General features: G+C 43.2%; 1 protein-coding gene across 1 annotated transcript; it reads left to right on the forward strand.

The window, feature by feature from the left end:
• The first annotated feature begins 2,026 nt into the window (after positions 1-2,026).
• On the forward strand, positions 2,027-25,202 carry GOT2 (glutamic-oxaloacetic transaminase 2). Its single transcript, XM_004371524.2, has 10 exons — positions 2,027-2,161; positions 10,398-10,554; positions 12,443-12,571; positions 14,640-14,699; positions 15,195-15,356; positions 16,087-16,191; positions 17,597-17,747; positions 18,226-18,391; positions 22,933-23,083; positions 23,943-25,202. Exons 1-10 carry the CDS (start codon positions 2,073-2,075, stop codon positions 24,063-24,065), a joined length of 1,293 nt encoding a protein of 430 aa, XP_004371581.1. The 5' UTR covers positions 2,027-2,072; the 3' UTR covers positions 24,066-25,202.

Below are 25,202 nucleotides of genomic sequence, written 5' to 3' on the forward strand. Positions count from 1 at the left end.
GTGGCTCTACCAGCCCCTAGAGCCTCATCATCAACCTGTGCATCCAGCCCGAGGAAGGAGAAAGGGCATGAAGGACCACATGTGTGTGGTTACCATAACAGGCCTGGAAGGGAATACATCCTTTCTCTCACATCCCACTGTCTTCACTTAAGCACACGGCCACACCCAATGGCAAGGGGCAGTGGTGGAGGCTGTGAAAAAGCAGGCCAGCTGGGGGCCCACAACAGAAGACAAATACCTGCTGATGGACACTGACCCACCCTCCATGACTGCCTGCCCCCACCTTCCAATATCCAATATCCTCCTTGGACATTCAATTCAGTTCATTTCAATTCAGCAAACATTTTCAAGGCATGTTCCCACCCCTAGAGGTCTGGCAATTCTGGAACCAGAATCTTAGATCTTGTCTTTAAGAAGTTTCCTGATGGGGAAGGAGATTCCTGCAGCCCTTCCTCCAAACCTGAGACTGTAATCCACTGTGCAGAAAAACCCAGCCCCAGAGGCAACTTTCTATGACCCAGCTCCTCTGTGCAGCAGCCCACTCCCCCAACTCCCCACTGAATGTGCTCCATCATGTGACTCTAACAGCACATGTCATCTATTCTCTATTGATGGGCAGCTATGTTTTTCCCTGTTTTGCTTCTATAAACAATGATTCACTGGCATCCTTATACAAGTGTGAGAGGGTCTCTAGGGTCTACACCTGGAAGTGAATTGCTGGGCCTTGGGGATAGTGATGGAATCCCAAATCATGGCTTGTGGCTGGGGCAGAGGTCCTGGTCAGAGAGAAAGTAGGAGATAAGTCTGAAACAGTAAATTGGGAGGGGCCTAGGATGTCACCCTAGGTAGGGGCCTGGACTTCATCATTCAGGCAGTGTGGAGCCACTGACGATAAATTAAATCACCAAGGGACACCGTTCTATCTGGGTTTTAGAGAGGAACCAAAAACCAAACCCATTGCCATCCAGTGGATTCTGACTCATCGCAATGGCAGAGTAGAACTGCCTCATAGGGCTTCCAAGGAGTGGCTGGTGGATTCCAGCCGCAGACATTTTGGTTAACAGCCTGAGCTTTTAACTACTGCAGCACCAGGGCTCCTTTTAAAGAAGAGTATCTGAGAGATAGTCTTCATTTAGATGGACTCGTTTGAATCACTCAGCTTCTGTGGTCTCAAGTTCATCTGCTTTTTCCTTCAAGTTTTATTAATTCCCTCTACACACAATTGTAAGAATTTGGCAAATGAGTTTGTCATTAAGTACCATGGTTATTTTGTGTTTACTAAATCAGGCCATTTTTAGACATAATCTGCTAATCTCACTTAATCCTCACAACAGCCCCAAGAGGTAAGCACTGTTATCTTTTCCAGTGTTATTGTGTACCATGGAGTCATTCTGATTCATAGCTACCCTATAGGACAGAGTAGTACTGCCCCATAGGGTTTTCCAGGCTGTAATCTTTACTGTAGCAGATCACCAGGTCTTCTCTCCCACAGAAACTGCCGGCCTTTCGGTTAGCAGCCCAGAGCTTAACCATTGCTCCACCAGGACTCCCTTCTCCATAATAGGGATAAGGGAACATTTAGGAAGATGGTGAGGTGACTTGGCATTTAAGGAAACAGTAAAGCTGAAGGTTTAGGGTGGGCCATGTAGGGCCTTATTGGCTGTATGGCGCTGAACGAATTACTTCACCTATGTCAGTCTTCTTATCTTTCACACTGGCATTATAGCAGCTACTTCTTAATCTGTCGTGATTAAATGAATGAAATGGGTAAAGGACCCAGCGCAGCAACATCCGGGACTCTGCAGGCGACGATAAACAGCGTTCTCATCGTTTGCCTACGTGGTCCGGGCCCTACTAAGGAAAACGAGGGCGAAGCAGTGGCTCAGCCGAGGCCTTGTCCGGCCGCCAGGGGCCGCTGTGACGTGGCTCGGGCCTGGCGAGCGGCCGCTCTAGCCTCGTCCGGCGAAGTCGCTGCCCTTACCTACAACAGAAGTCCGCGCCGCGGCATTAGCTCCCGCTTGCTTGCCCTTCGCTGCGGCCTTTCGCTAGCCACTGACCTCTTGCCGCCCACCATGGCCCTGCTGCACTCCAGTCGCATCCTCTCCGGGGTCGCCGCCGCCTTCCACCCAGGCCTCGCCGCCGCGGCTTCTTCAAGAGCCAGGTAAGCGGGGAAGGATGCGGAGACTGAGCCAGCTCGACGGGCCCGCCCCGCCGAGCTGCGGGCGACCCACGGCATTCCTCTCCACACGCGCGCGTGCACACACGCACACACAACTTCTCTGGCACTCCCTCCGCTTTCCTGCACTTGGGTCTCAGGATTGAGCATCCGGGCCTCGCAGTGACCCCCAGGTCCCACAACCCTCCCCTCCCCTCCCCCGGGACCGCAGGCGAGCGTGTGCCAAGGCATGCCCCTGGGGAAGGAGTATGGCCTTCTGCGGCACCCGGACTCCTGGGGGGGGGGGGGACGCGGCAGCGCGAGATTCGGACTCGGGCAGCCGAGTTCGCGCGATGAGGCAACGCGAGGGCAGAGCACGCGGGCTGAGGAGCCGGGTCTGCCTCGTTCCCGTTGGTTGCGGCGCCGGGGGCTCGCTTGCCCTTGACCGGCGCCCTAGGGGGCGGCGGGGCGCCGCGGCCTCTCTAGGGCCCGAGAGGAGCGGCGGGACGGCAACCCACTACCGCGAATGAGCGCTGGGGAGGGGAGCGCGCAAGAGGAAGGCTACCCGGGCGCCGGCGTCCAGGCCTCGCTTTTCTCTCTGCATCCTGTGACCTTGGCGCGCGGCATCCTCCTGTCTGTGTTGTCACCTAAGTCTCCGGTGGCCCCCAGGCCGTTTGGCCTTTGGTGGAAAGGGTTTTAAGCTCTTAGGAGGTCTTGTAGGAAAGTCGCATTTTTCCTCCCTATTCCGAAATTCACTCTGCTCTTTCATTCAGTAAATATTTCGTAATCCCAGTATCTCAGAGCCAGGCACTGGGAGCAGATACTGATGATACAGTGGTAAACAAGACTGAGAGAGGGACAGGTTCACTCAAGAAAATTACAAATGTGTAATTTCAGACTGTGATAAGTGTTGTAGAGGAAAAGTACGGAACATAAAATTAGCTGGTAATTTCCTCCTCCTGGTAGTCAAGAACTTGGCTGCTAGCTAAAGGTTGGCAGTTTGAATCCACCAGCCGCTCCTTGGAAACCCTGTGGGGCAGTTCTGCTCTGTTCTGTAGGGTCGCTACGAGTCAAAATCGACTGGACAACAGGTTTAGGGGAGACCTATTGTTTAGTGGTTAAAGCGGTCGGTTAGGCTGCTAACCGAAAGGTCAGCGGTTTGAACTGCCCACCAGCCGCTCCGCAGAAGAAAGATGTGGCAGTCTGCTTAAGTAAAGATTACAGCCTTGGAAACCCTGTGGGTCAATTCTACTCTGTCCTACAGGGTCCCTGTGAGTTGGAATGGACTTAGCCACGGGTTTAATTTGATTTTGGTTTAGTAGAGACCTGAGCCAGGAAATTAACTGATGATGTTAATAAGCCAATTTAGGGCAGTGTCCTTAAGTAGTATCTAATGAGGGACCAAAGAGCCCCTGGGTGGTGCTAACGGTTGAGCGGTAACCCAGAGCATGGTGGTTCAAACCCACCCAGAGGTACCTCATATGTCAGGCCTGGCAGTCTGCATCTGAAAGGTCACAGCCTTGAAAACCCTTTGGAGCAGTTCTACTCTGCACACGTTGGGATTTCCATGAGTGGGAATTGACTTGTGGGCAGTAACAATGAGTCTTCAAACCACGCCAACCAGATATTAACTACAAGGAGCAAAGCCTTGGCTTCTTATACCTGCCTTGGCCTCAAATTTGAATGTACGCATGATACAGCAGAACAATCTGTCCTTTCCAGAATGCCTCACTCTTGGCAGTGCTGTCTTGCCCAGGCCTTTACACTTCCTTCTCTGTCTGATTTGGTCCTTTCTTGGCCTACTGTCAAGGTGTGCTCTTTAAGCCTGCCTGCTTAGTGGACCAGAATTAGGGAGGGCCCTGGTGGTGCAGTGGTTAAATGTTTGACTGCTAACCAAAAAATCAGCAGTTTGAATCCACCAGCTGCTCCTTGGAAACCCTGTGGGATAGTTCCACTCTGTCCTACCGGGTCGCTATGAGTGGGAATCAACTCGACGGCAATGGGTTTTTTTTTTTTACCATGTGTAAAACAAATTTGGAGAAAAGACAGGGTTGTCTATAAAATTTGTGGGCAAGAGAAAGTGTTGTTTCACCATTGTAATAATCTTAAAATAATCCCTTTCTTTATGGATTTGGCTAGGTGGCCTGAAGCTTGATTTTAAAGTGCTTGGTGAAAATCCCTGTGGATGTGACCTTTTAGTCATTCTTTCAGTTTGAGAGCCTGACTCCATTTTTCTGTCTTCCTCATTAGAATGTAAGCTCCATGCAGAGAACTTACCCACTTTGTTCATTGTTATGTTTCTCTTACAACAGTGCCTGGCATATCTTCCAACATGAATATTTGTATTTTAAACCCTGACTTTTTAAATTAATGCTACAGAAGCAAATATGTCACTTTGATATTGGATCTTAAATCAAATCCTAGACAAATAGCAGAATCCCAGTGGTGCTAAATGTGTAGGAAAAATAAAATCTTAAAATATTTAAGCATCTGCTGTAGAAGTGCTGTTGTTGCTGTTGTTAAGTGCTATCGAGTCAGTTCCAACTCATAGCAACCTTGTGTACAACAGAACGAAACACTGCCCGGTCCTGTGCCATCCTCACAATCGTGCTACTCAGGTTTAAGCAATGATGTGTGATTGGCTGATAGAACAGATGCCGTATCTGGTCAGGAGTGTGAACAGTTCAGATGACAGTGAGGTGAGGACCTATACTCCAGCCACTGGGGAAGTGATCTTTGCGAGAGCCAAATGGTAAAAATGGAAAACATTTAAAATAAACTCAAGCCTTTGAAGTTTCTCTTTTAAAAACAGCTCTTTCTAATACAATAAAACCTTGGTAATTGGTAATCTGAAACTGAGGATTTATCCTATGAAATATTTAATTTTCACATGTGGGTCATTTAAATGGAACTCTTTCTAAATTCAGGTGCATTTTTAAACAAAGTGCTGAACATGGGAGATTTTCTTTTTTTTTGTTGACCTGTGCTATAAAAGCATAGTCACATGTGACCAGACCTAATCACAGGTCAATGAGGAAAGGAAAATATCTATGCTAATGTATTTTGATTTATAATTACCTGTTTTTAATTATTTTGTTCTGATTTAATTTGTAGTGAAGTAAGTGAGGAAATACCATGAAACCGTTTGAAAAGACAGTGTGCAATACCAAAACCCAAACCAAACCCACTGCCATCAATTCCAACTCATAGCAACCCTATAGGAGAGGGTAGAAATGCCCCATAGGGTTTCCAAGGCTGTAAATCTTTACGGAAGCAGACTGCCACATCTTTCTTCCACGGAGCAGCTGGTGGGTTCGAACCACTGACCTTTCAGTTTGCAGCCGAGCACTTTAACCACTGCACCACCAAGGCTTCATACAATGTGCAGTGGTGGTACAATAATAGTAGTTAGATAGTCAAAACTGTAGTATTGTCTCTGCTGTGTTTAGCTCTGTGACCTTGGACAAGTTAATCAACCTCTCCTCATTGTAAAATAAGAATGTGAGGGGGAAAGCGTTATAGAAACTGTAATGCACTAAGTCCACCACTCGTTTGTCAGTTTGTCCTACTGTAGTGACTTGGTGTGTTGCTGTGATGCTGGAAGCTATGCCAACAGTATTTCAAATATCAGCAGGGTCACCCATGGTGGACAGGTTTCAGTGGAACTTCCAGTCTAAGACAGACTAAGAAGGACTTGGTGATCTACTTCTAAAAAAAATTTGCCAATGAACAAGGGATATCATTGCTAATGTCAAATGGATCTTGGCTGAAAGCAGAGAATACCAGAAGGATGTTTACCTGTGTTTTATTGACTATACAAAGGCATTCAACTATGTGGAATCATAACAAATTATGGATAACATTGCAAAGAGTGGGAATTCCGGAACACTTCATTGCACTCATGCGAAACCTGTACATAGACCAGGAGATGGTTGTTCAAACAGAATAAGGAAATACTGCATAGTTAAAATCAGGAAAGATGTGCATCAGAATTGTATCCTTTCACCATACTTATTCAATCTGTATGCTGAGCAAATAATCCAAGAAACTGGACTATATGAAGAACAACATGGTATCAGGATTGGAGGAAAACTGATTAACAACCTGTGATATGCAGGTGATACAACCTTGCTTACTGAAAGGACTTGAAGTACTTGCTGATGAAGATCAAAGACTACAGCCTTCAGTATGGATTACACCTCAACATAAAGAAAGCAAAAATACAACTGGACCAGTAAGCAACATTATGATAAACAGACAAAAGATTGAAGTTGTCAAGGATTTCGTTTTACTTGGATCCACAATCAGCGCCCTTGGAAGCAACAGTCACGAAATCAGACAGCAGATTACATTGGGCCAGTCTGCTGCAAAAGACCTCTTTAAAGTGTTAAAAAGCAAAGATGTCACTTTGAGGACTAAGGTGCCCCTTACCCAAGCCATGATATTTTCAGTCTCTTCGTTTGCATGCGAAAGCTGGGCTGTGATAAGGAAGACGGAAAAATTGATGCCTTTGAATTATGGTGTTGGCGAAGAATATTGAATGTACCATGGACTGCCAGAAGAACAAACAAATTTGTCTGGGAAGAAGTGCAGCCAGAATGCTCCTTAGAAGTGAGGTTGACAAGACTTCATCTCATGTACTTTGGACATGTTATCAGGAGGGACCAGTCCCTGGACAAGGACATCCTGCTTGGTAAAGAAGAGGGTCAGCAAAAAAGAGGAAGACCCTCAGTGAGATGGATTGACACAGTGACTGCAGCCATGGGCTCAAACATAGCAACGGTTGTGTGGGTGGCGCAGGACTGGGCAGTGTTTTGTTCTGTTGTACAATGGGTTCTTGTGAGTCAGAACCGACTCAAGGACACCTAACAACAACAGCAAAGCACTAGGTAGGCTTAAGCTTCAGGTAAATTGCAAAACATTTGAATTAAAAATGCTTATCTGGGTCCTTTATGCTTTTGGTTAACTAGTCAAATATTGCTCAATGGCTGAGGCTTTGAGCTTATGTCCAAAGTGCATTGGTAGGAATAACTTTGTAAGCCACAGGTTATCAGCATCAATTTTGTCCCTAAACACTCTTGTTTTCACTAGGACTCTCTCTTTAAAAACATCAGAATTCTTACAACGTATATGTAGATTCTTTACCTTTCTAAGGAATGGAATAATGAAGGGCATAGAGGACATTGAACACGATTACTAATGTAAGACTGATGAAATTAAGTATCCCTACTTCCATTATTTCCACCACCCGTCTGTCAGTTTGTCGTACTCTGGCTTGCATGTTGCTGTGATGCTGGAAGCTATTCCACCAGTATTTCAAATACCAGCAGGGTCACCCATGGTGAACAGGTTTCAGTGGAACTTCCAGACTGTCGATCTACTTCCAAAAATCAGCCAATGAAAACGTTATAACAGAACATTGCTTGATGTAGTACTGGGCAACGTTTCCTTCTGTTATACATAAGGTCGCTGCGAGTCGGCAGTTAATAACAGCACTCCTATATTTAGATTGTTTAAAAAGTCAATCTTTTAAAATTACTTTTAGAATTCTTAAGAGATAACCTCTCTCTTCCCTCAAATTCCTACCAGAACACTCAGGCCTGTGGCTTCTGAGAGAATTTCTATGCTAGAGAAACTTTTTAAAGGCCTTGACAAATAAGTGCTCTTCATGCAACTTAAGAATGCTGCCTTCTGACCTTGTGGTTAGGGTAGGCTTTTGTATTCAGAACAAGTCACTTATCCCTGTCACCATTGATTGAAAGCCTAAAAGACAGAACCATCTTTTTAAAAATGAAAATTGCTTACGAGAAGTTTTCTCTTTTAGTCCAGTATGTCCTTGACATTCAAAGTTGTCCTCTCAGCCATCACTTAATGACAGTGATTCAGACAGGCAGGTGGCTCTTTGTTTTCTAAATTGTGGGTAAGAAATAATGAAAGCTTTCATTAGGTCCAGTTCAGAAGTTGCTTTGAGATACCTGTGTTTCTTACTATTGCTTAGATACTAGGAACAACCAAGTAGCCTACAACAGTGAAAAAGAATGGGAGGGATTTTGAGTCCTGGCAGTACATAGAGCTCGTGTGGGAGAAGGGTGACAGTGTCTCAAGAGTTTAGAAAAAACTAATAATTGCAAAGCAGAAAAGACCTGGTTTTATTTGTAAGTCTTGTGACCATATGTTCCTTGAAAAATATTAAGATGCAATGCTTTTTCATTTCTATTTTTAAATAAATCAATATATAAGTATAACAAATTTCTCAGTTTTAGTGTGTAATGTAGTATATATTGATAGTTATAACCCACATAACTAAAAGCTGTTCGGGATCCACAGTAAGGAGTTTTAAGTGTTTAGACGCATGGATGGCAAGACTTTGTCTCACTTTCTTTGGACATGTTGTTAGGAGGGACCAATCCTAAGAGTCGGAATTGACTCCACAGGAGGTTTGGTTTTTTGGTTTTAATCCCTGGAGAAGGACATCATGCTTGGTAAAGTAGAGGGTCAGCAAAACAGAGGAAGACCCTCAACGAAATTGAGGCAGTGGCTGCAACAATGGGCTGAAGCATAGCTACTGTTGTGAGGATGGCACAGGACGGAGCAACATTTCATTCTGTTATACAGAGGGTTGCTATGAGTCTGAACTGACTCGATGGGACGTAACAACAGCAAAGGGATCCACGGACCAAAAAGTTTGAGAACTGCTGCCTTAGGACAATACTACTCTTTTTTTTCCTTGAAAAACAAAAGCACATACACAGTTGTATTTCTCTATCATTATTGACCCTGGTATAGTTTCAAAAAAAACGAAGCCCGTTGCCATGGAGTCAATTCCGATTCATAGCAACCCTATAGGACAGAGAAGAAGGTTTCCAAGGAGCAGCTGGTGGACTTGAACTGCTGACCTTTTGGTTAGCAGCCTAGCTCTTTAACCACTGTACCACCAGGGCTCCGTTATAGTCTCAACCACTCATTAATTACAACCTTTGACCAAAGTAACTTCTATTTCACAGAGAAAACTGGGTGGGGGCAGGGTATGCTGATGCACTTCTCTGGCAATGAAATTCACCTAGCTCAGTCAGGTGCCCCTCCCCCCTGTGGATGTCCTCCAAGACTGTTAAAGGATATTATTTAAAATAAAATTATGACTCATACAAATATAAAATAATGAACATTGTCAAGCATTTTAACTCATTACTCAATGAAGGAACCAGCGAGATGTTAGAATCAGTTGATTCTTAATTCCTAAAATCCTGATTTTTAATTTCTAAACACCTAGCAACTCTGTCTCTTCTCTCCACCTCTTCTGTGACCATCCTGGTCCAGGCCCACATCTCTTTCTCTTTCTGGGTAACAAACAACTTCTTCAGTGATCTTTCTGCATCTGCCCTTAACGCTCAGCATTCAGTATCCCACGCAGCCACCAGCGGGATTCTCAAAAATGCAAGTCTGTTTATATTACCCCCCACACCCGATCACCACCATTGTTGTTGTTGTTCTTAGTTACCATTGAGTCGATCCCAACTCGTGGCAACCCCATGTGATCACCAAAACCTCCCCCGACCCCACCAAAAAAAAAAAAAAACTTTGATGATTCTCCATGTTTCACTACATGCAGAGTAGAGCCGAGGAACCTGTATGTTTAACAAGCACTCCAACTGATGCTCTAACAAGTTTGAGGACAGGATAAATCCCAAGTCCCTTGGGGCATCAAATAATGCTGTTACATTGACCCTTGCTTACTTCTCTGCTCTCGTCTTCTCACTGCCAAATTACTTGAAATATTCTGTGCCTGGAAACCCTGGTGGCATAGTGATTAAGAGCTATGGCTGCTAACCAAAAGGTCGGCAGTTCAAATCCACTAGGCGCTCCTTGGAAACCCTATGGAGCAGTTCTACTCTGTCCTGTAGGGTTGCTATGAGTCGGAATCGACTCAGTGGCAGCGGGTTTGGTTTTTTTGGTTTATTTTGTGCCTAGGGAATTCAGGTCAGGTTTGCACTGTTCTAAAAGCGTACCCACATATCCTGCCCGACCTTGCTACTTCTCATAGCATTTGTGTTGAAATTATTAGTCTTCTGCACTCTTCTGCAAGCTGCTTTGAATTCTTATGCATTGTTGTATTGCTGCCTATTACTATGCATGTGTAGTAAACATGGGAACGTTTATTGAAATAGATGTTTGGCTAATCAGAGACATCTCTGACCATAAGGATCTAGCCAAGTTGACTGATGCCTTGTATTTCTCATTTCAGCTCCTGGTGGGCCCATGTGGAGATGGGGCCCCCAGATCCCATCCTGGGAGTCACAGAAGCTTTTAAGAGAGATACTAACAGCAAAAAGATGAATCTGGGAGTTGGGGCCTACCGGGATGATAATGGAAAACCTTATGTGCTCCCTAGTGTCCGGAGGGTAAGCTTGCCATCCATTTGCTGCTGAATTGGATGAATAAACTGAAGGGAGCTGTTGAGGAGTGGCGGGAAGGGTGCTGACTGAGAGTCAGGAGACCTGTGTTCTAATAACAGTACTGGCACTGAGTGCATTAATCACTCAGGAGCTGGGGCTGTAGTCTCCTCAGCTGTAAAAGTGAGTGGTCAGAACTATGTGGTCTTTTCCCAGATTGACCCTTCTGTGGTTTTGTGATGATCTGTAAAAAGAGGCATAGTATCAGGTTTAATCCTGAAGGTGCACAGAAAGGACCAACATTTTAAACATTGCCTCTTGGTGGTAGAATGGCCTCTTGTGGATGGTGACTGTTACTGTTTTCCATTTCTCTCATTTTGATCGTTGTTGTTGTTGTGTGCTATCGAGTTGATTCCAACTTGTAGTGATCCTATATTTTGATTACCTTAATAAAGTCTTTATACATAACATGCTCATACCCTTTCTACCTTGTATAATAATTTTTTTCAATTTTTTTCTCTTTATTTTTCTTATATTTGTAATCTTTCTACTGAGTATCATATAACTTTAAATAATATAACTAATCCCCTTAGAATAATATTTTTTTAAGAAGCATCTGCATCTCCTCTGATGAAATATGAATATGCTGCTTTGTGACTTCCAAAAATGGGGGTGGTGTTGTATTCTAACTCCATACAGCAGAACTAGACACAATGAGTGGAAGTTACAGAAGCATACTTTTGGGTAAGAGTAAATAACTGTAATAATCCAAGCTGTGTACAGCGGAGCAGGCTAGCTCAGGCACTCATGAGCCACTGGAGTCTTAGAGCATCAGCTGAGTGACCCACAGACAGAGGGGATTTCTGAGAAGTATTAGCTATTATTGGAAGCTAGTGTTAGCTATTGTTGCAAACTGAAACACCACCAAGCACTTTTATACATTACTTCGTTAAATTAACTCTTCTCAGCCATATGAGGTGTAGTTAGTTTTCCAGGTAACAGTTGAGGAAACTAAGACTCAGGTTAAATAACTTGCCCAAAGTCACACAGCTAGTAAGGGCAGCTAGGGCTCTGACTCCAAAGCATAAAGACATGTGGCTGTTTCTGTTAACTCTTTGAAGTTCTGGCCACTACCTTGAAATGCTTCTCTTTTATGGATTTAATTTGGTTTTATCATCTTGCATCTACTTTAAGTGTTGCTCTTGAAACATTGTTCTTGTCCCTGGTAAGAATGTAATTTTCTGTTGAATAGTAACCAAGAGATGCTGTATATTCATCCACATAAAAATTAGCTGTAAAATGTGATTAAAAATGAAAGGTATTTCTGCTCTGCAGTATAAAATATCAAATTTTCTACTTACCTTTTTCTTGGACAGTTAACTACAAATGAAAAACAAGCAATGCTTTAATGTGGATGAACCTTGAAAACATTATGCTGAGTGAAATAAGTCATTCACAAAAGGACAAATATCATATGATCCCACTTATATGTAATATCTAGAATAAGCAAACGTATAAAGACCAAAGTTTATTAGTGGTTACCAGGGGTGGGAGGGAGTGGAGAAGGGAGAGTCATTGCTTAGTGGTCATTGAGTTTCTGTTAATGGTGACAGAATAATTTGAAAATGGGTAATGTTGATGGTTGCACAGCATGATGAAGGTAATTGATGTCACTGAATTGTACATGTAAAAAATGTTGAATTGGCAGATCTTTTGTTCTATATATATTTTGCCACAATAAAACAATTAATAATAATAAAGAGCAGCTTTCCAGACAGGCAGAAGAAAAGAAAGGGGGGATTTTATTTCTGATATTTAAGTTATAAAGCATTAGATATTAATCATGGCAATTCCAGGTAAGGAGAAGGAACTAATGGATGCATTTTCTTTTGTCTAGGCAGAGGCCCAGATTGCTGCAAAAAATCTGGACAAGGAATACCTGCCCATTGGGGGCCTAGCTGAATTTTGTAAGGCATCTGCAGAACTGGCCCTGGGCGAGAATAACGAAGTGTTGAAAAGTGGCCGGGTAAGCTGGACAGACTCTGGCGTCATACAGGGCTTGTTTTTAACATCCCCAACTTTAACCAAATATGAAAAGATAACTGACTTTATGTATAATGATTGTATGGAGGTGACCACACTATTGCTAATATATCTCCTTTAGATAGTAAATTGAAAATAATTAAAAGACGTAATATAACACAAGTTCTAAAAATGTAGTAGCAATCCTGAAAATGTGGTAGTAATTTGACTAGTAGATATATGTGGTGCTACTTTTACTATTAGTCTGTGTGTGCTTATATTCATTTTACAGGGAATGTGCTTTAGAAATGCCTGATGTTGCCTAATGTAGGCCTGTATTCATCCCACCCTCATGTCCTAAGCTTCCAGCATAGACAGAGGAAGTAGGCAGGAAACCAGCCACAGGTGGACTGGTAGAGCTGGGGCCAGTCAGGCACATCTCTGCTACCCTCACAGCGAATTTGGACATTGAAAGAGAAAAGACCACGCTCCCTCCCTGCTCTCTTCAGAGGTCCAGAGACATCACTGCGGCCCTGAGGGCAAGCACAAGTGTCTCCTGGTTTTTCTCCTTTTCACAGTTCCTTGAAGCGCCCTCTTACTGTGGGAGAAAGATGGCCCTAAATGTCACTGAACTTAAGCTTTTTACAAATATTCCTATATGTGCCGACAGAGTAGGTTGGTTGCTCCTGTCAGAACTTGTAGTGGAAGAGGAGCATTATATAGGTGGGATGCGGGGCATGGGCAGGCCATGAAAAAGCTGGCTGACATTTGGGCTCATGTGCATTGTGGTTTACTTTCTTTTGAAAAAAAAGTGTCTTTTTAATGGATACATTTGGACGTATAAGTATTTTTCTAGCTGAATCTGGAAAAATAAAACATAAAAGGTAGCAAAACTAAGCCAACATTCTTCCCTGCAAGAATAAATGCAGCTCATTCACAAGACTGGTCTAAGTCCACTTGTTAGTTCACTCAGAGAAAAGCATACAACTCCACTCCAGGGTGATGTAGTAATTACCCTAAGTCATGGACAGAGCATGGTCGATTTCCATATAATCAGCCATCTACTAACCTCTCATGAAGACTTGCTATTTTTAATTCAGACTTTGATTTTGCAGAATCTGTCAGTCTAGCCACTTGTAACCTGAGGATGAGACTGGCCTATCCTAAAATAGCATCAGCTTATCCTCCATAAATTGGTGTGCCTTTGTGAATCGGTAGTATTATCAGATCTACAGTCTGCAGGATTAAGTTTTGGTTTCCATCATGCCAGCGTTTGCAGAGGCAAATGTATGGGTTTTGTTTAGTTGGATTTTCACCCATTTACACTGCCACCTCCATCCAAAAAATATGTTTATGTTTTGTAGAAAATAAAAAGCCTTCTACTTCTATGGTGCCATTAAAAAAAAAAAAAAAAAAAAAAAAAACACTTTTAAACCTACTGTGGTTGCTTACTCATCCCCTAAAGTTGACTAATTCGAAGAAACAGATTTGTCTCAGGCATCTTCCTGTTACCGGAAAGGTTAATATTTTCTGATTATGAAAACTAGCAGAGGAGGATCTCCTGGACAGCCTTCAAAATGTCGTAATGATATCCTAATATACTTGTTGAGACTTGCTTTCCAAGAAACTTTGGTGTTCAGTTTTGTATAATTCTAGAATAATGTTTTAATGCATGACTGTTCTTAGTGTCTTTATTTCTTTGAGTAAATCACTGCTTTTTCATATCGAGAAGGAATTCTTGTGTTCTCTGCAGATGACATTGGGGTGATGCTAGTAACAGGCAAAAGAAAATTAATTTCTGCACCAGCACAGGTGTTGGAAAATGAAGAGACAGCTCTTCTGGGAACAGATGAGAATCAGTCTGTCTCTTAGCCAGTGGGGGAGTGCAACAATAGTATTATTCTCTCCGTTTCCAGATATTCATTTGGAATGTTGTTTTCCACTTCTGAAGTATGAAGGGTACTGACTGCACAGAGCAGTGCCCCTCTGTGGACTTGACCTCAGTTTTGTTAATAAGTTGTAGGGTTGTATAGAGCGTTGCACCTCACTGATTGAAGGTATTTCTCCTTCAGTATGTCACTGTGCAGACTATTTCTGGAACCGGGGCGTTAAGGATTGGAGCCAATTTTCTGGTGAGTCTGGAATCTCTTTCAGGAAAGAGCTATAAGTTGAGGTTGATGGGGTTTCCTATTGCATGTGTATTTGAATTTGACCCAGGAAGTAGATTTCCCCTTTCCACAAAGTTGGCAGATTCTTAGTATCAGTGGAGTCAGGAAAATTGAAAGTACTTTAAGGAAATTGCGTGGAAGATATAATACCTATAATTTACTGAATACTTACTGTTACCAGGAGCTTTTGTATTTTAACTCATTTAATTCTCATAATCCTGTGAGGGAGGTACAGTTATCCCCATGGCACAGAAGAAGAAAGTGAAGCCCAGAGAGGTCCTTAGCTACATAGCCGGTATAATTTCAGAGCCTGGATTCCAGCTAAGGCAGCCTGAGTCAATACTGTCTCTCAACCATAGATTGAAGCTGGATTCCAGTAGATAAAAATGTCCTCTCTGTGAAAAATACCAACTTTTTTATTTGCCTCTCCTTTCTTCATTTTCTCATCCCACCTTTTAGCAAAGATTCTTTAAGTTTAGCCGAGATGTCTTTCTGCCCAAACCGTCCTGGGGAAATCACACACCGATCTTCAGGGACGCTGGCATGCAGCTACATGGCTATCGATACTATGACCCCAAGACTTGCGGCTTTGACTTCACAGGTGCTATAGAAGACATTTCAGTAAGTGTGGCTTTCTGGGCGGGAATGGTGGTGGAACGAGAAATAAACTTGCTTGTGGAGATTTTTGTCGTCTAGCTGGCTCTCGATATCTGACTTAAAATACTGGGGATGAGCTAGTTCCTAGACTCCAGGTTATCTTATCAAATGGTAGTGACCCTGTTTTAGTCATCTAGTGCTGCTATAACGGAAATACCACACGTGGATGGCTTTTACAAAGAAATTTATTTTCTCACAGTCTTAACAGGCTGCAAGTCTAGATTCAGGGCATCAGCTCCAGGGAAGGCTTTCTCTGTTGGCTCTGGAGGAAGGTCTTTGTCATCAGTCTTCCCTTGTTCTGGGAGCATCTCAGCGCAGGAACCTCAGGTCCAAAGGACGCGCTCTGCTCCCAGCGCTGCTTTCTTGATGGTATCAGGTCCCCACGTGTCTCTGCTTGCTTCTCTATTTTATATCTCAAAAGAGATTGGCTTAAGACACCATCTAATCTTGTAGACCTCATCAGTATAGCTGCTGCTAATCCATCTTATCATAGTAATAGAATTTACAACACACAGGGAAATCTCATCAGATGGTAAAATGGTAGACCATCATACAATACTGGGAATCATGACCTAGCCAAGTTGACAGATCTTTTTGGAGGACACAATTCAATCCATGACAGACCCTATGGCATTTCAGGTAAACATTCTCTTTTAAAGCTGCTAATCAATCTGTTGGTTGTTTTTCTGTTTAGAAAATACCAGAGCAGAGTGTTATTCTTCTGCATGCATGTGCTCACAATCCCACAGGAGTGGACCCTCGTCCTGAACAGTGGAAGGAAATAGCAGCAGTGGTGAAGGTGAGGAGGATGCACTGCTGGGTGACAGTTCTGTGTTTAGTAACTAGACTTAGATGCTTAACTTGGCAGAGACTCAACGTGAGACTCCGTTAACCTTGAGCCTGCGTGGAGTTTACACACATGGGGGAAGCTGCCAGGAGAGGGCTCCTCATTTGCATAAATAGCAGTTCTGTAATTGACGATACACAAACAGTTTGAAAATAACTTCTGTTCCTCAGCCTAGGCGTAGGTAATTCTATGTAAAGCTTGTCGCTGGCTAGCCTGCACAGGTGACACCCACCGGCCCCAGGATGTCTGCTGCTTGTGCCTGCATTTGCCCCAGTTAGTGGTTGGTTGTTCCTCCTTCTGTATACTTCTGCATGTCCCCTCCTTTCCTTGTCACTGTCCTCAGCATTGCCATTTTCATTCATATGGCATAGTCAGCTTGCCAGAGAAGGCACTAATCAAAATCTCTGAGGAGGAAAATATTATTCTTGTTGTATCTTCTCTTCATTTTCACTCCTTTTTTCATTTTCTGTCAAATCTAAGCTACAAACAGAGGATGAGACAAGAAAACAACATTCAGAGAGCACTTTCAAGATGAGATGGTTCTAATGAAGCCACTGCCTGAGCCCTGGCTATAAGTCTGCCAGGATTACATTAGCCCCAAAAGAGGCTAATGCTGAGTTTTAAAGCATCCTGGTCCTGTGTTTGGAGCCCTCGTGGTGCAGTGGTTAAAGTGTTCGGCTGCTAACCAAAAGGTCGACAGTTCGACCCCACAAGCCACTCCACAGGAAAAAGATACGGTAGTCTGCTTCCATAAAGATTTACAGCCTTAGAAACCCTCTGGGGCAATTCTACTCTGTCCTATAGGGTCACCGTGAGTTGGAATCAACAGCAGTGGATTTAGTTTTAGTCCTGTATTAACTAGACCAAAATAATTACCCAGATCATCCTGGGCTTAGAAGAGCTTCTGTTTAACCAAGCAGCATTTCTGGGCAGGACTGAGTTTAAGATTTTGTTTTCATAGTATCTTCTCAAGGGACCGTATCTACCAAAGTAATGTGTGTTACTATCCTAACTCTGGGAGCCCTGGTGCTGCAGTGGTTAAGGATTGGCTGCCAACCAAAAAGGTCAGCAGTTCGAATCCACCAGCCACTCCTTGGAAACCCTATGGGGCAATTCTCTGTCCTACAGGGTCGCTATGAGTCATAATCGACTCAATGGCAACAGGTTTGGTTTGTTTCTTGGTTTTGTTTTTTTATCTTAACTCTATTAAAATTAAAGCATCTCCCAGACAGGCACTAGGAGAGAAAACTGTGGACTGGCTCTATGAGGCAGGCATGGTCCCAGTCGAAGCACAAGTAATCATCTAGGGCATCTTCAGAGAGACTGCTTAAAGTTTGACCTTCTCTTTCCTTCCCAGAAAAAGAATCTTTTTGCATTTTTTGACATGGCCTACCAAGGCTTTGCCAGTGGGGATGGTAACAGAGATGCCTGGGCTGTGCGCCACTTCATCGAACAGGGCATTGATGTTTGTCTCTGCCAATCGTATGCCAAGAACATGGGCTTATACGGTAAGCTGACGGGACCCAGTATGATGCATGTTCAGATGAGTTTGAAAAAGAGCTGGGAGAGGATGCCACAAAGGAGTAGAGTTTGATTGATGGGAGAGGGGTGTGTGTGTCTGTCTGTCCCTGTCTGTAGCTCCTTATCTAGAGAGAAAAGACTGATGATGTAGACTGGATTTTACTAATCTTCTTAGCCATATCTTCCTTAGTGTCCCTGAGTTCCTCCAGCAAGGAAAACTGATTACCGCATCTGTAAACAAACAGTAACTGGCCCATAAGCCAAAAGCGTATGCTTGGGTTGAGTACTCAGACTTTTGGTTGTGCCTGGATTCACCATTCTGGTTATTAAAAACATTTTGATTATACCTAAGAGTTATTTTTATGATCCTTCTGATGAAAACACAATATATAAAAAGTTTATCATGATTTACTGTAGCATGTTAGACAATAGGACTAGAAGACATGATCCATTTTGTCTTTTCAGGTGAGCGTGTAGGGGCCTTCACTGTGGTCTGCGTAGATGCTGATACAGCCAAAAGGGTGGAATCACAGTTGAAGATCTTGATCCGTCCCATGTATTCCAACCCTCCTCTCAATGGGGCCCGGATTGCCTCGACCATTCTGACCACCCCGGATTTGCGGAAACAATGGTAAAGGCTCATTGCCTCTCTTGGCCGTCCACCTGTTCCACCACTGCTGCTTCAAAGGGATTTCATAATTGGCCTCTAGTAGCATACAGTACAGGCAGTCCCCAGGTTACAAATGAGATCCGTTCCTAAGTCTGTCTTTAAGTCTAATTTGTAGGTAAGTCAGAACAGGTACATAGGGTTCTTATTTAGTATCAGTTGGTCTTAGTATGTAGTGTATATTTTACCTTTCTATGCATATAAAACCCGTAAGAAACACTTCCAAACTGCAGTGCTTTCATGAGCATCACAGGGTAGTGTGTGCTTTCACTATTACAAACCATTGTATGCGTTTAACTCAAATTTTTAATGTTCTTTATGCCAGACCATTCTTAAGTACAAGTTGTACTTTTTGACATTCGTGACCCAGGGACCGCCTGTGCTTTACAGCTTCCATACGTAGAAGGGGGAAGAAGGGACAGTACGTTTTGTCAGCACTTTCAAACAAATACGTTAGTTATTACTTGTAAGAGACAGGCACAATTCAGAAATGGTAGTTCCTTTTATTCCAGTATCTCCATGTTAAGTGAAACCTGACTTCCTCTGAGTTTGAGTTTACGTTGAAGTACCTTATGTAGGAAAACTTTTCTCAAGAACATTCAGATTTTTGTTTTTTATTAATTATGCCATCTGAATCTCTTGATGCATGTTCTGTAAATTAGCATTGCTCAATCTTTTTGACCACAATCCACATAAGAAATATATTTTACATTGTGACCCTAAACACATACCTGTATGTGCATGTATATATAGCTGAAACAATTTTGTTGTCCTGAAATATTTTCTAAATGCCAGTTGCACCCTATGAATTTATGTTCCACTAAGTCATGACATACCATTTAGAAAATTTTGCTCTAGATCAGGGGTTGACAAACTGTGTTCCACAGGTCAAATCCAGCCTGCCCCCATTCTTGTAAATAAAATTTTATTAGAACACCACCACCACTGTTGCCATCGAGTGGATTCCGACACATAGCATCTGTATATGGGACAGAGTAGAACTGCCCCATAGGGTTTCCAAGGAGTGGCTGGTGGACTTGAGCTGCCAACCTGTTGGTTAGCAGCTGAGCCCTTAACCACCACGCTACAAGGGCTGCTAAATAGTCACAGCATTTGATTACGATTGTCTGGCAGCTACAAGGGCAGAGTTCAGTAGTTGAGACAGAGACCATAGGCCCATAAAGCCAAATATTTACTATTTGGCCCTTTACAGAAAGTTTGCTAACCCCTGCTGTGGATAATTCAGAGTTGATCAAAACCAAGATGCCTGTGGAACATGTGATTTGTTATAGTGAGTTTATCCTGTGTAGCTAGTTGAGGGAGTAGATCTCTCAGCAGAGTCTTAGGTGGAAAAGCTAAATATGCTATTTCTAAGAAACTTTCATAGCTCACCCAGTTACCATGTGACAACTATTTTTTTCTACTTTATATCATTCCTGTAAACATTGAAGTAAATAATAAGAGTCTGGTTCAGGATAGTCGTTTTTAGTAAAGTGGATTTATGCTAGGCTTACCAAAAAATTGACTACCTTTTAAATTATAAATTTATTTTTTCCATTATGAAATTAATGTGTAAGTACATTTCAGAAACTGTGGGAGAGGGGAAAAATTAACCATAACGCCAGCCACTGTAGCCCAGCTTTTTTTTGTTTGCCCATTATTATCCATAGTTATACTACATACTGTTCTATAAGTATGTGTAAGGTTGGTTTTATTTTTGTCACTTAGGATTATGTTAAGCTTTTTTTCACATAATTTGTTTTTAATTTTATTTTGTTATTCAGAATATACATAGCAAAACATACACCAGTTTAGCACTTTCTACATGTACAATTCTGTGACATTGATTACATTCTTCAAGTTGTGCGATCATTCTCACCCTCCTTTTCTGAGTTGTTCCTCCCCCATTAACATTAACTCACTGCCCCCTAAGTTTCCTATCCAATCTTTTGAGTTGCTGTTGTCAGTTTGGTCTCATATAGGTAGTTCTTAAAAAAGCATAATGTTCATGGCAGACATTTTTTACTAGTTAAGCTAAACTATTGTTTTAATAAGACTTTAGGGAATATTTTTGGTTTAAGTTTTAAAGATTATCTCAGGGCAGTAGTTTCAAGGGTTCATCCAGCCACCATGGTTCACGTCATATTTTAAGTTTTTTTTATGTTTTCATATTCCCTGATAGTTAAACGAAGATTTTTTTTTTTTTAATGTGTGCACTTCAGTATACATTTGAGAGTCTGTAGTGTACAAAATACTATGCTAGATGACTAAAGCGAGGTGTCTGGAAGTGTGTGATGTGCACTGTGTAGAGTGTCTTTAGAGAGCCCCGAGTGGTGGTTGAGGCAAAGATGTGGGATGTGAAAAGGAACGTAGGAAGCAACAAAGCTGGGAAGGTGGGAGTAGGTCATGAAGTACCTTGATTGATATTGTAAGAAGTGAGAACTTTATTCTGCCAGAACAAGGAACACGGAGGGGTTTTGCTAAGGTAGTGCTGGATCTAGCGGTGGGTCATACACTCAGTGCCTGTAGGACCCAGCCCTCAAAGTGAATGGCTCTGGCTGGATGGGGACCACAGCGAACTGAAAAATCAAATGCCACACCTGGAGGGGCCAGAGCTCCTCGGCCCCAGCTAGGTAAGCGCACTGCTAGTGCAGTGTTGGCAGCTGCTTATTTTCAAGAGAAGCTGGAAATCCAAGTTTTTATGTGCAAGTGCCCAATTTTAAAATGTTTAACTGGGTCTAATAACATGACTAGGACGCTTACTTGGCCCCTAATTGGCAATTTGCAACCTCTCTTCTAAAAGAGCATAACATCATTGTAGAAAAATGGTTTAAGAAAGTGAACACACAATAATAGGAAGATAAATTACAGGTGTTTTTACAGTGTTCCAGTTGGTGAGAGCCGACAAGGGTTTTCAGTAGAGCTGTAGGAGTGGAATGGAAAGGGTTGATTCTGAGGAAGAGGGAGATTGAGTTCAGAATCAGGTGAGCCTTGTGTATGTAGTCAGAGGACTGCCTTCTAAAGGCAAGGCCTATGTTTCAGTCCTGTCTCTCCTCAGCACCGAGTACGTGGCTTGGCACATTGTAGGTTCTCAGTGCATTGTCTTTATTGTGAAGTCAGGAATGTTTATTCTGAATTCCATTCCTGTTAAAAATAAGGTCATATTTTGTCTCCTGCATAAATGATGGAGAGTCTTGTTGGTGTTGTTAGGCCGATGAGTCTATTCCGACTCATGGAGACCCCAGGTGTGCAGGGTAGAACTGCTCCATAACTGTGATCTTAACAGAAGCAGATCTCCAGGACTTTCCTGCAGTACTGCTAGCTGTGTTCGAACCACAAACCTTTAGGTTAAGCAGTAGAGCACAAACTGTTTGTGCCACTTGGGGACTTCTTTTTTTTTTCTTTTTATTTTTGTGCTTTAAGTGTAAGTTTACAATTCAAGTTAGTCTCTCATACATAAATTTATACATACATTGTTTTATGACCCTACTTGCTCTCCCTGTACTGTGACAGCATGCTCTTCCTTTCCACCCCAGATTTCCTGTGTCAATTCAACCAGCTCCTGACCCTCTCTGCCTTCTCATCTCACCTCCAGATGAGAGATGCTCATTTAATCTCATGTATCTACTTGAGCTAAGAAGCACACTCTTCATGAGTATCATTTTATGTCCCATAGTCCAGTCTAATCTTTGTCTGAAGAGTTGGCCTCGGGAATGGTTTTGGTTTTGGGCTAACAGAGAGTCAGGGGGTCACATCTTCCAGGGTGCTTCCAGTCTCAATCAAACCGTTAAGTCTGGTCTTTTTACTGGAATTTGAGTTCTGCACCCCACTTTTCTCCTGCTCCATTGGGGACTTTTTTTTGCAGGGCCTTAGTCTTCCTTGGAAACCCTGGTGGTGTAGTGGTTAAAAGCTATGGCTGCTAACTAAAAGGTTGGCAGTTCAAATCCACCAGGCACTTCTTGGAAACCCTATGGGGCAGTTCCCTTCTGTCCTGTAGGGCTGCTGTGAGTCAGAATCGACTCAACGGCGGCGGGTTTGTTTTTTTGTTTTGTTTTGTTTTAGTCTTCCTAAATTTTAGAGTGATTCATTCGTTCTTAACAACCCAATTATGTTAACTATTTTGTTGCCTGATCAAAATAGTGTTTTGATATAAAATAGAATGCAACTAAATAGCTGCATTGACAGCATGTGGCTCAGTATTTGAAGGAGTCCTGGTGGCGCAGTGGTTAAGCACTTGGCTGCTAACTAAAAGGTGTGTGGTTTAAACCTACCAGCTGCTGCATGCGAGAAAGATGTGGCAATCTGCTTCCATAAAAATTACAGCCCAGTGAGGCAGTTCTGCTCTGTCCTATAGGGTCTCTGTGAGTCAGAATTGACTTGATAGCGTTGGGGAGGGGAGTACTCGAGGGAGATAAAACTGCTGTGAGCTCTGGCGTGTCTGGTAGTGCTTGGCCAGAACTGAGCTGAGCCGCATCTCAGCATCACATCTCGGGCTTGTCTTACAGGTTGCAGGAAGTGAAAGGCATGGCAGACCGCATCATTAGCATGCGGACTCAGCTGGTCTCCAACCTCAAGAAGGAGGGCTCCTCTCACAGCTGGCAGCACATCACTGACCAGATCGGCATGTTTTGTTTCACAGGGCTCAAGCCTGAACAGGTGAGTGGACTCCAGTTTCTCCATAGCTGACCGATTGATTGGTCCTTGCAAACCTATTCAGGTACTTCGAGCCGTTTTAGATAAAGGTAGTGTAGCATTCATTCTGTTTTGGTATTTTTAGTTGTTTGCCTATCTGTATCCTCCACAAGATTGCAGGGCTTGTATTGGTCATTTTTATGACCACTACTTCTTTTCGAAAGAGATATACCAGAACAATAGCCTGTTCAAACAGGAGGCTGATTATTACTGTTCCACAGGTGAATTCCAGTTTTCTTTTTCTGTTGTTGTTAGGTGCCGTCAAGTCGGTTCTGACTCACAGCGACCCTGTGTACAACAGAACGAAACACTTGCCCAGTCCTGTGCCATTCTCACAATCGTTGCTATGTTTAAACCCTTATTTTTCTACAAATGCTAAATTCTAAGATTTTTTTCACCTGATCATACCTTAGAATTCATTTTCCTACTTTAAAATGTGGAGCCCTGGTGGCGCAGTGGTTAAGCGCAAGGCTGCTAACTGAAAGGTCGGCAGTTCAAACCCACCAGCCTCTCCATGGGAGAAAGATGTGGCAGTCTGCTTCCATAAAGATTTAGAGCTTGGAAACCCTGTGGGGCAGTTCTGCTCTGTCCTGTAGGGTCACTGTGAGTGAATTGACAACAGCAGTGGGTTGGGTTTGATTTTACTTTAAAATAGCTTCTTATTCTTCCGTCATTGTGAGCTAGCACACCAGATTCTGAGAATGGAGTTTAAGTGAGCAAACAACTGCTGTTATCACAAGTTGGCTCTCGTGCCGTGCCAGAGCTCAGGAATCCCCCTGACCCAGGAAGGGGAAGATGTGCCCAACCTGTCTTCTCTCTGCAGGTGGAGCGGCTGATCAAGGAGTTCTCCATCTACATGACAAAGGATGGCCGCATCTCTGTGGCAGGAGTCACCTCCAGCAATGTGGGCTACCTTGCCCACGCCATTCATGAGGTCACCAAGTAACTTGTCTGGTGAGAAGGAACAGAGACAACCAGTCTGTCTTCAGCCTCTGCTGCTGTGAGATTCACAGGATGAGAGAGGGCGGATGGTGGTGAGCAGATCCTTTCTTTCAACCGCAGTGCTGAGCATTCAGCCATTGAATGTGTTTCACAGAAAAGAACATGCAGCAAAATGGGGCAGAGGCAGCCGTGGCTGGTGTCTGGAATTTGGTGGCTCCAAAACCAAACTCTCCCCCATCCTTTCACCTCCAGCTTTTCCTAAAGAGTTTACATGTGCAGGGAAGTCAGAGCCAAAACTCTGTCAGTCACACCATTGCAATATCTCAGAAGCTTTCACTGTAGTACTTTGTGTGCTGAGGGTTCCTCTGTTCATCCAGCATGAGAAATAGCACTTACTAGAGACTTTGTGAGAAGACCTAGTTCTGACATTGACAGTTGGCCTCATATTTGTCCATCCCAACAGTAGACTGTAGTATAGAAATCGTGTTTAATGAAAACCGTTGAGTCCACTGCCATCACAGCAAGGAAAATAAAAGATGCCGATTCCTGACTTATTTAAGAAAAAAAGAAAGAAGGCTCTCCTTTTTAATGCTCCTCCCTTATCCCTAATCATTGCTGTTCTTTTCCTTAGGCTCAAAGATCTATCACTAGCCTAGATTCTCATCCCATTCTGCTGCTCTCTTGGCCCATCAACCCCCTTCTGTCAGGATTTACTTATTTCAGGAAGGAAGAACATAATTCAATGCACTGCTATACCCTCACCTGGAGAATAGATAACTGCACTTTCATTTCAGCATCTGCTTTAGTCATCGTTGAATTACCTCCTGTCGGGATGTCGCCTCTGCCTGTTTGGACCTCCTGCCTTGGTTGGGTGTGGTTGTGCAGTCACTCTTCTCACAACGTGAGCCAGGCAGTGCAGGGCAGGACCAGGAGAGGGGACATTCTGGGCTTTGCTTGTCACCTGTACGTGCTGCCAGTCGGGCTCAGGCTTCACCCTTTGGAAAGATAAAGACCATCTGCTCTGATCATGTAGATTTATTGCAGCCTGGTTTCTCTGTTACAATAAAATCACTGTAGACCCAACCACTGTCTACTAAGATGTCTTTTTTCTTCTAATGAGAGGAATGGGATAGAAGTGGCT

This window comes from Trichechus manatus, unplaced genomic scaffold (genome assembly GCF_000243295.1).
Source record: "Trichechus manatus latirostris isolate Lorelei unplaced genomic scaffold, TriManLat1.0 scaffold00014, whole genome shotgun sequence".
NCBI lineage: Eukaryota > Metazoa > Chordata > Mammalia > Sirenia > Trichechidae > Trichechus > Trichechus manatus.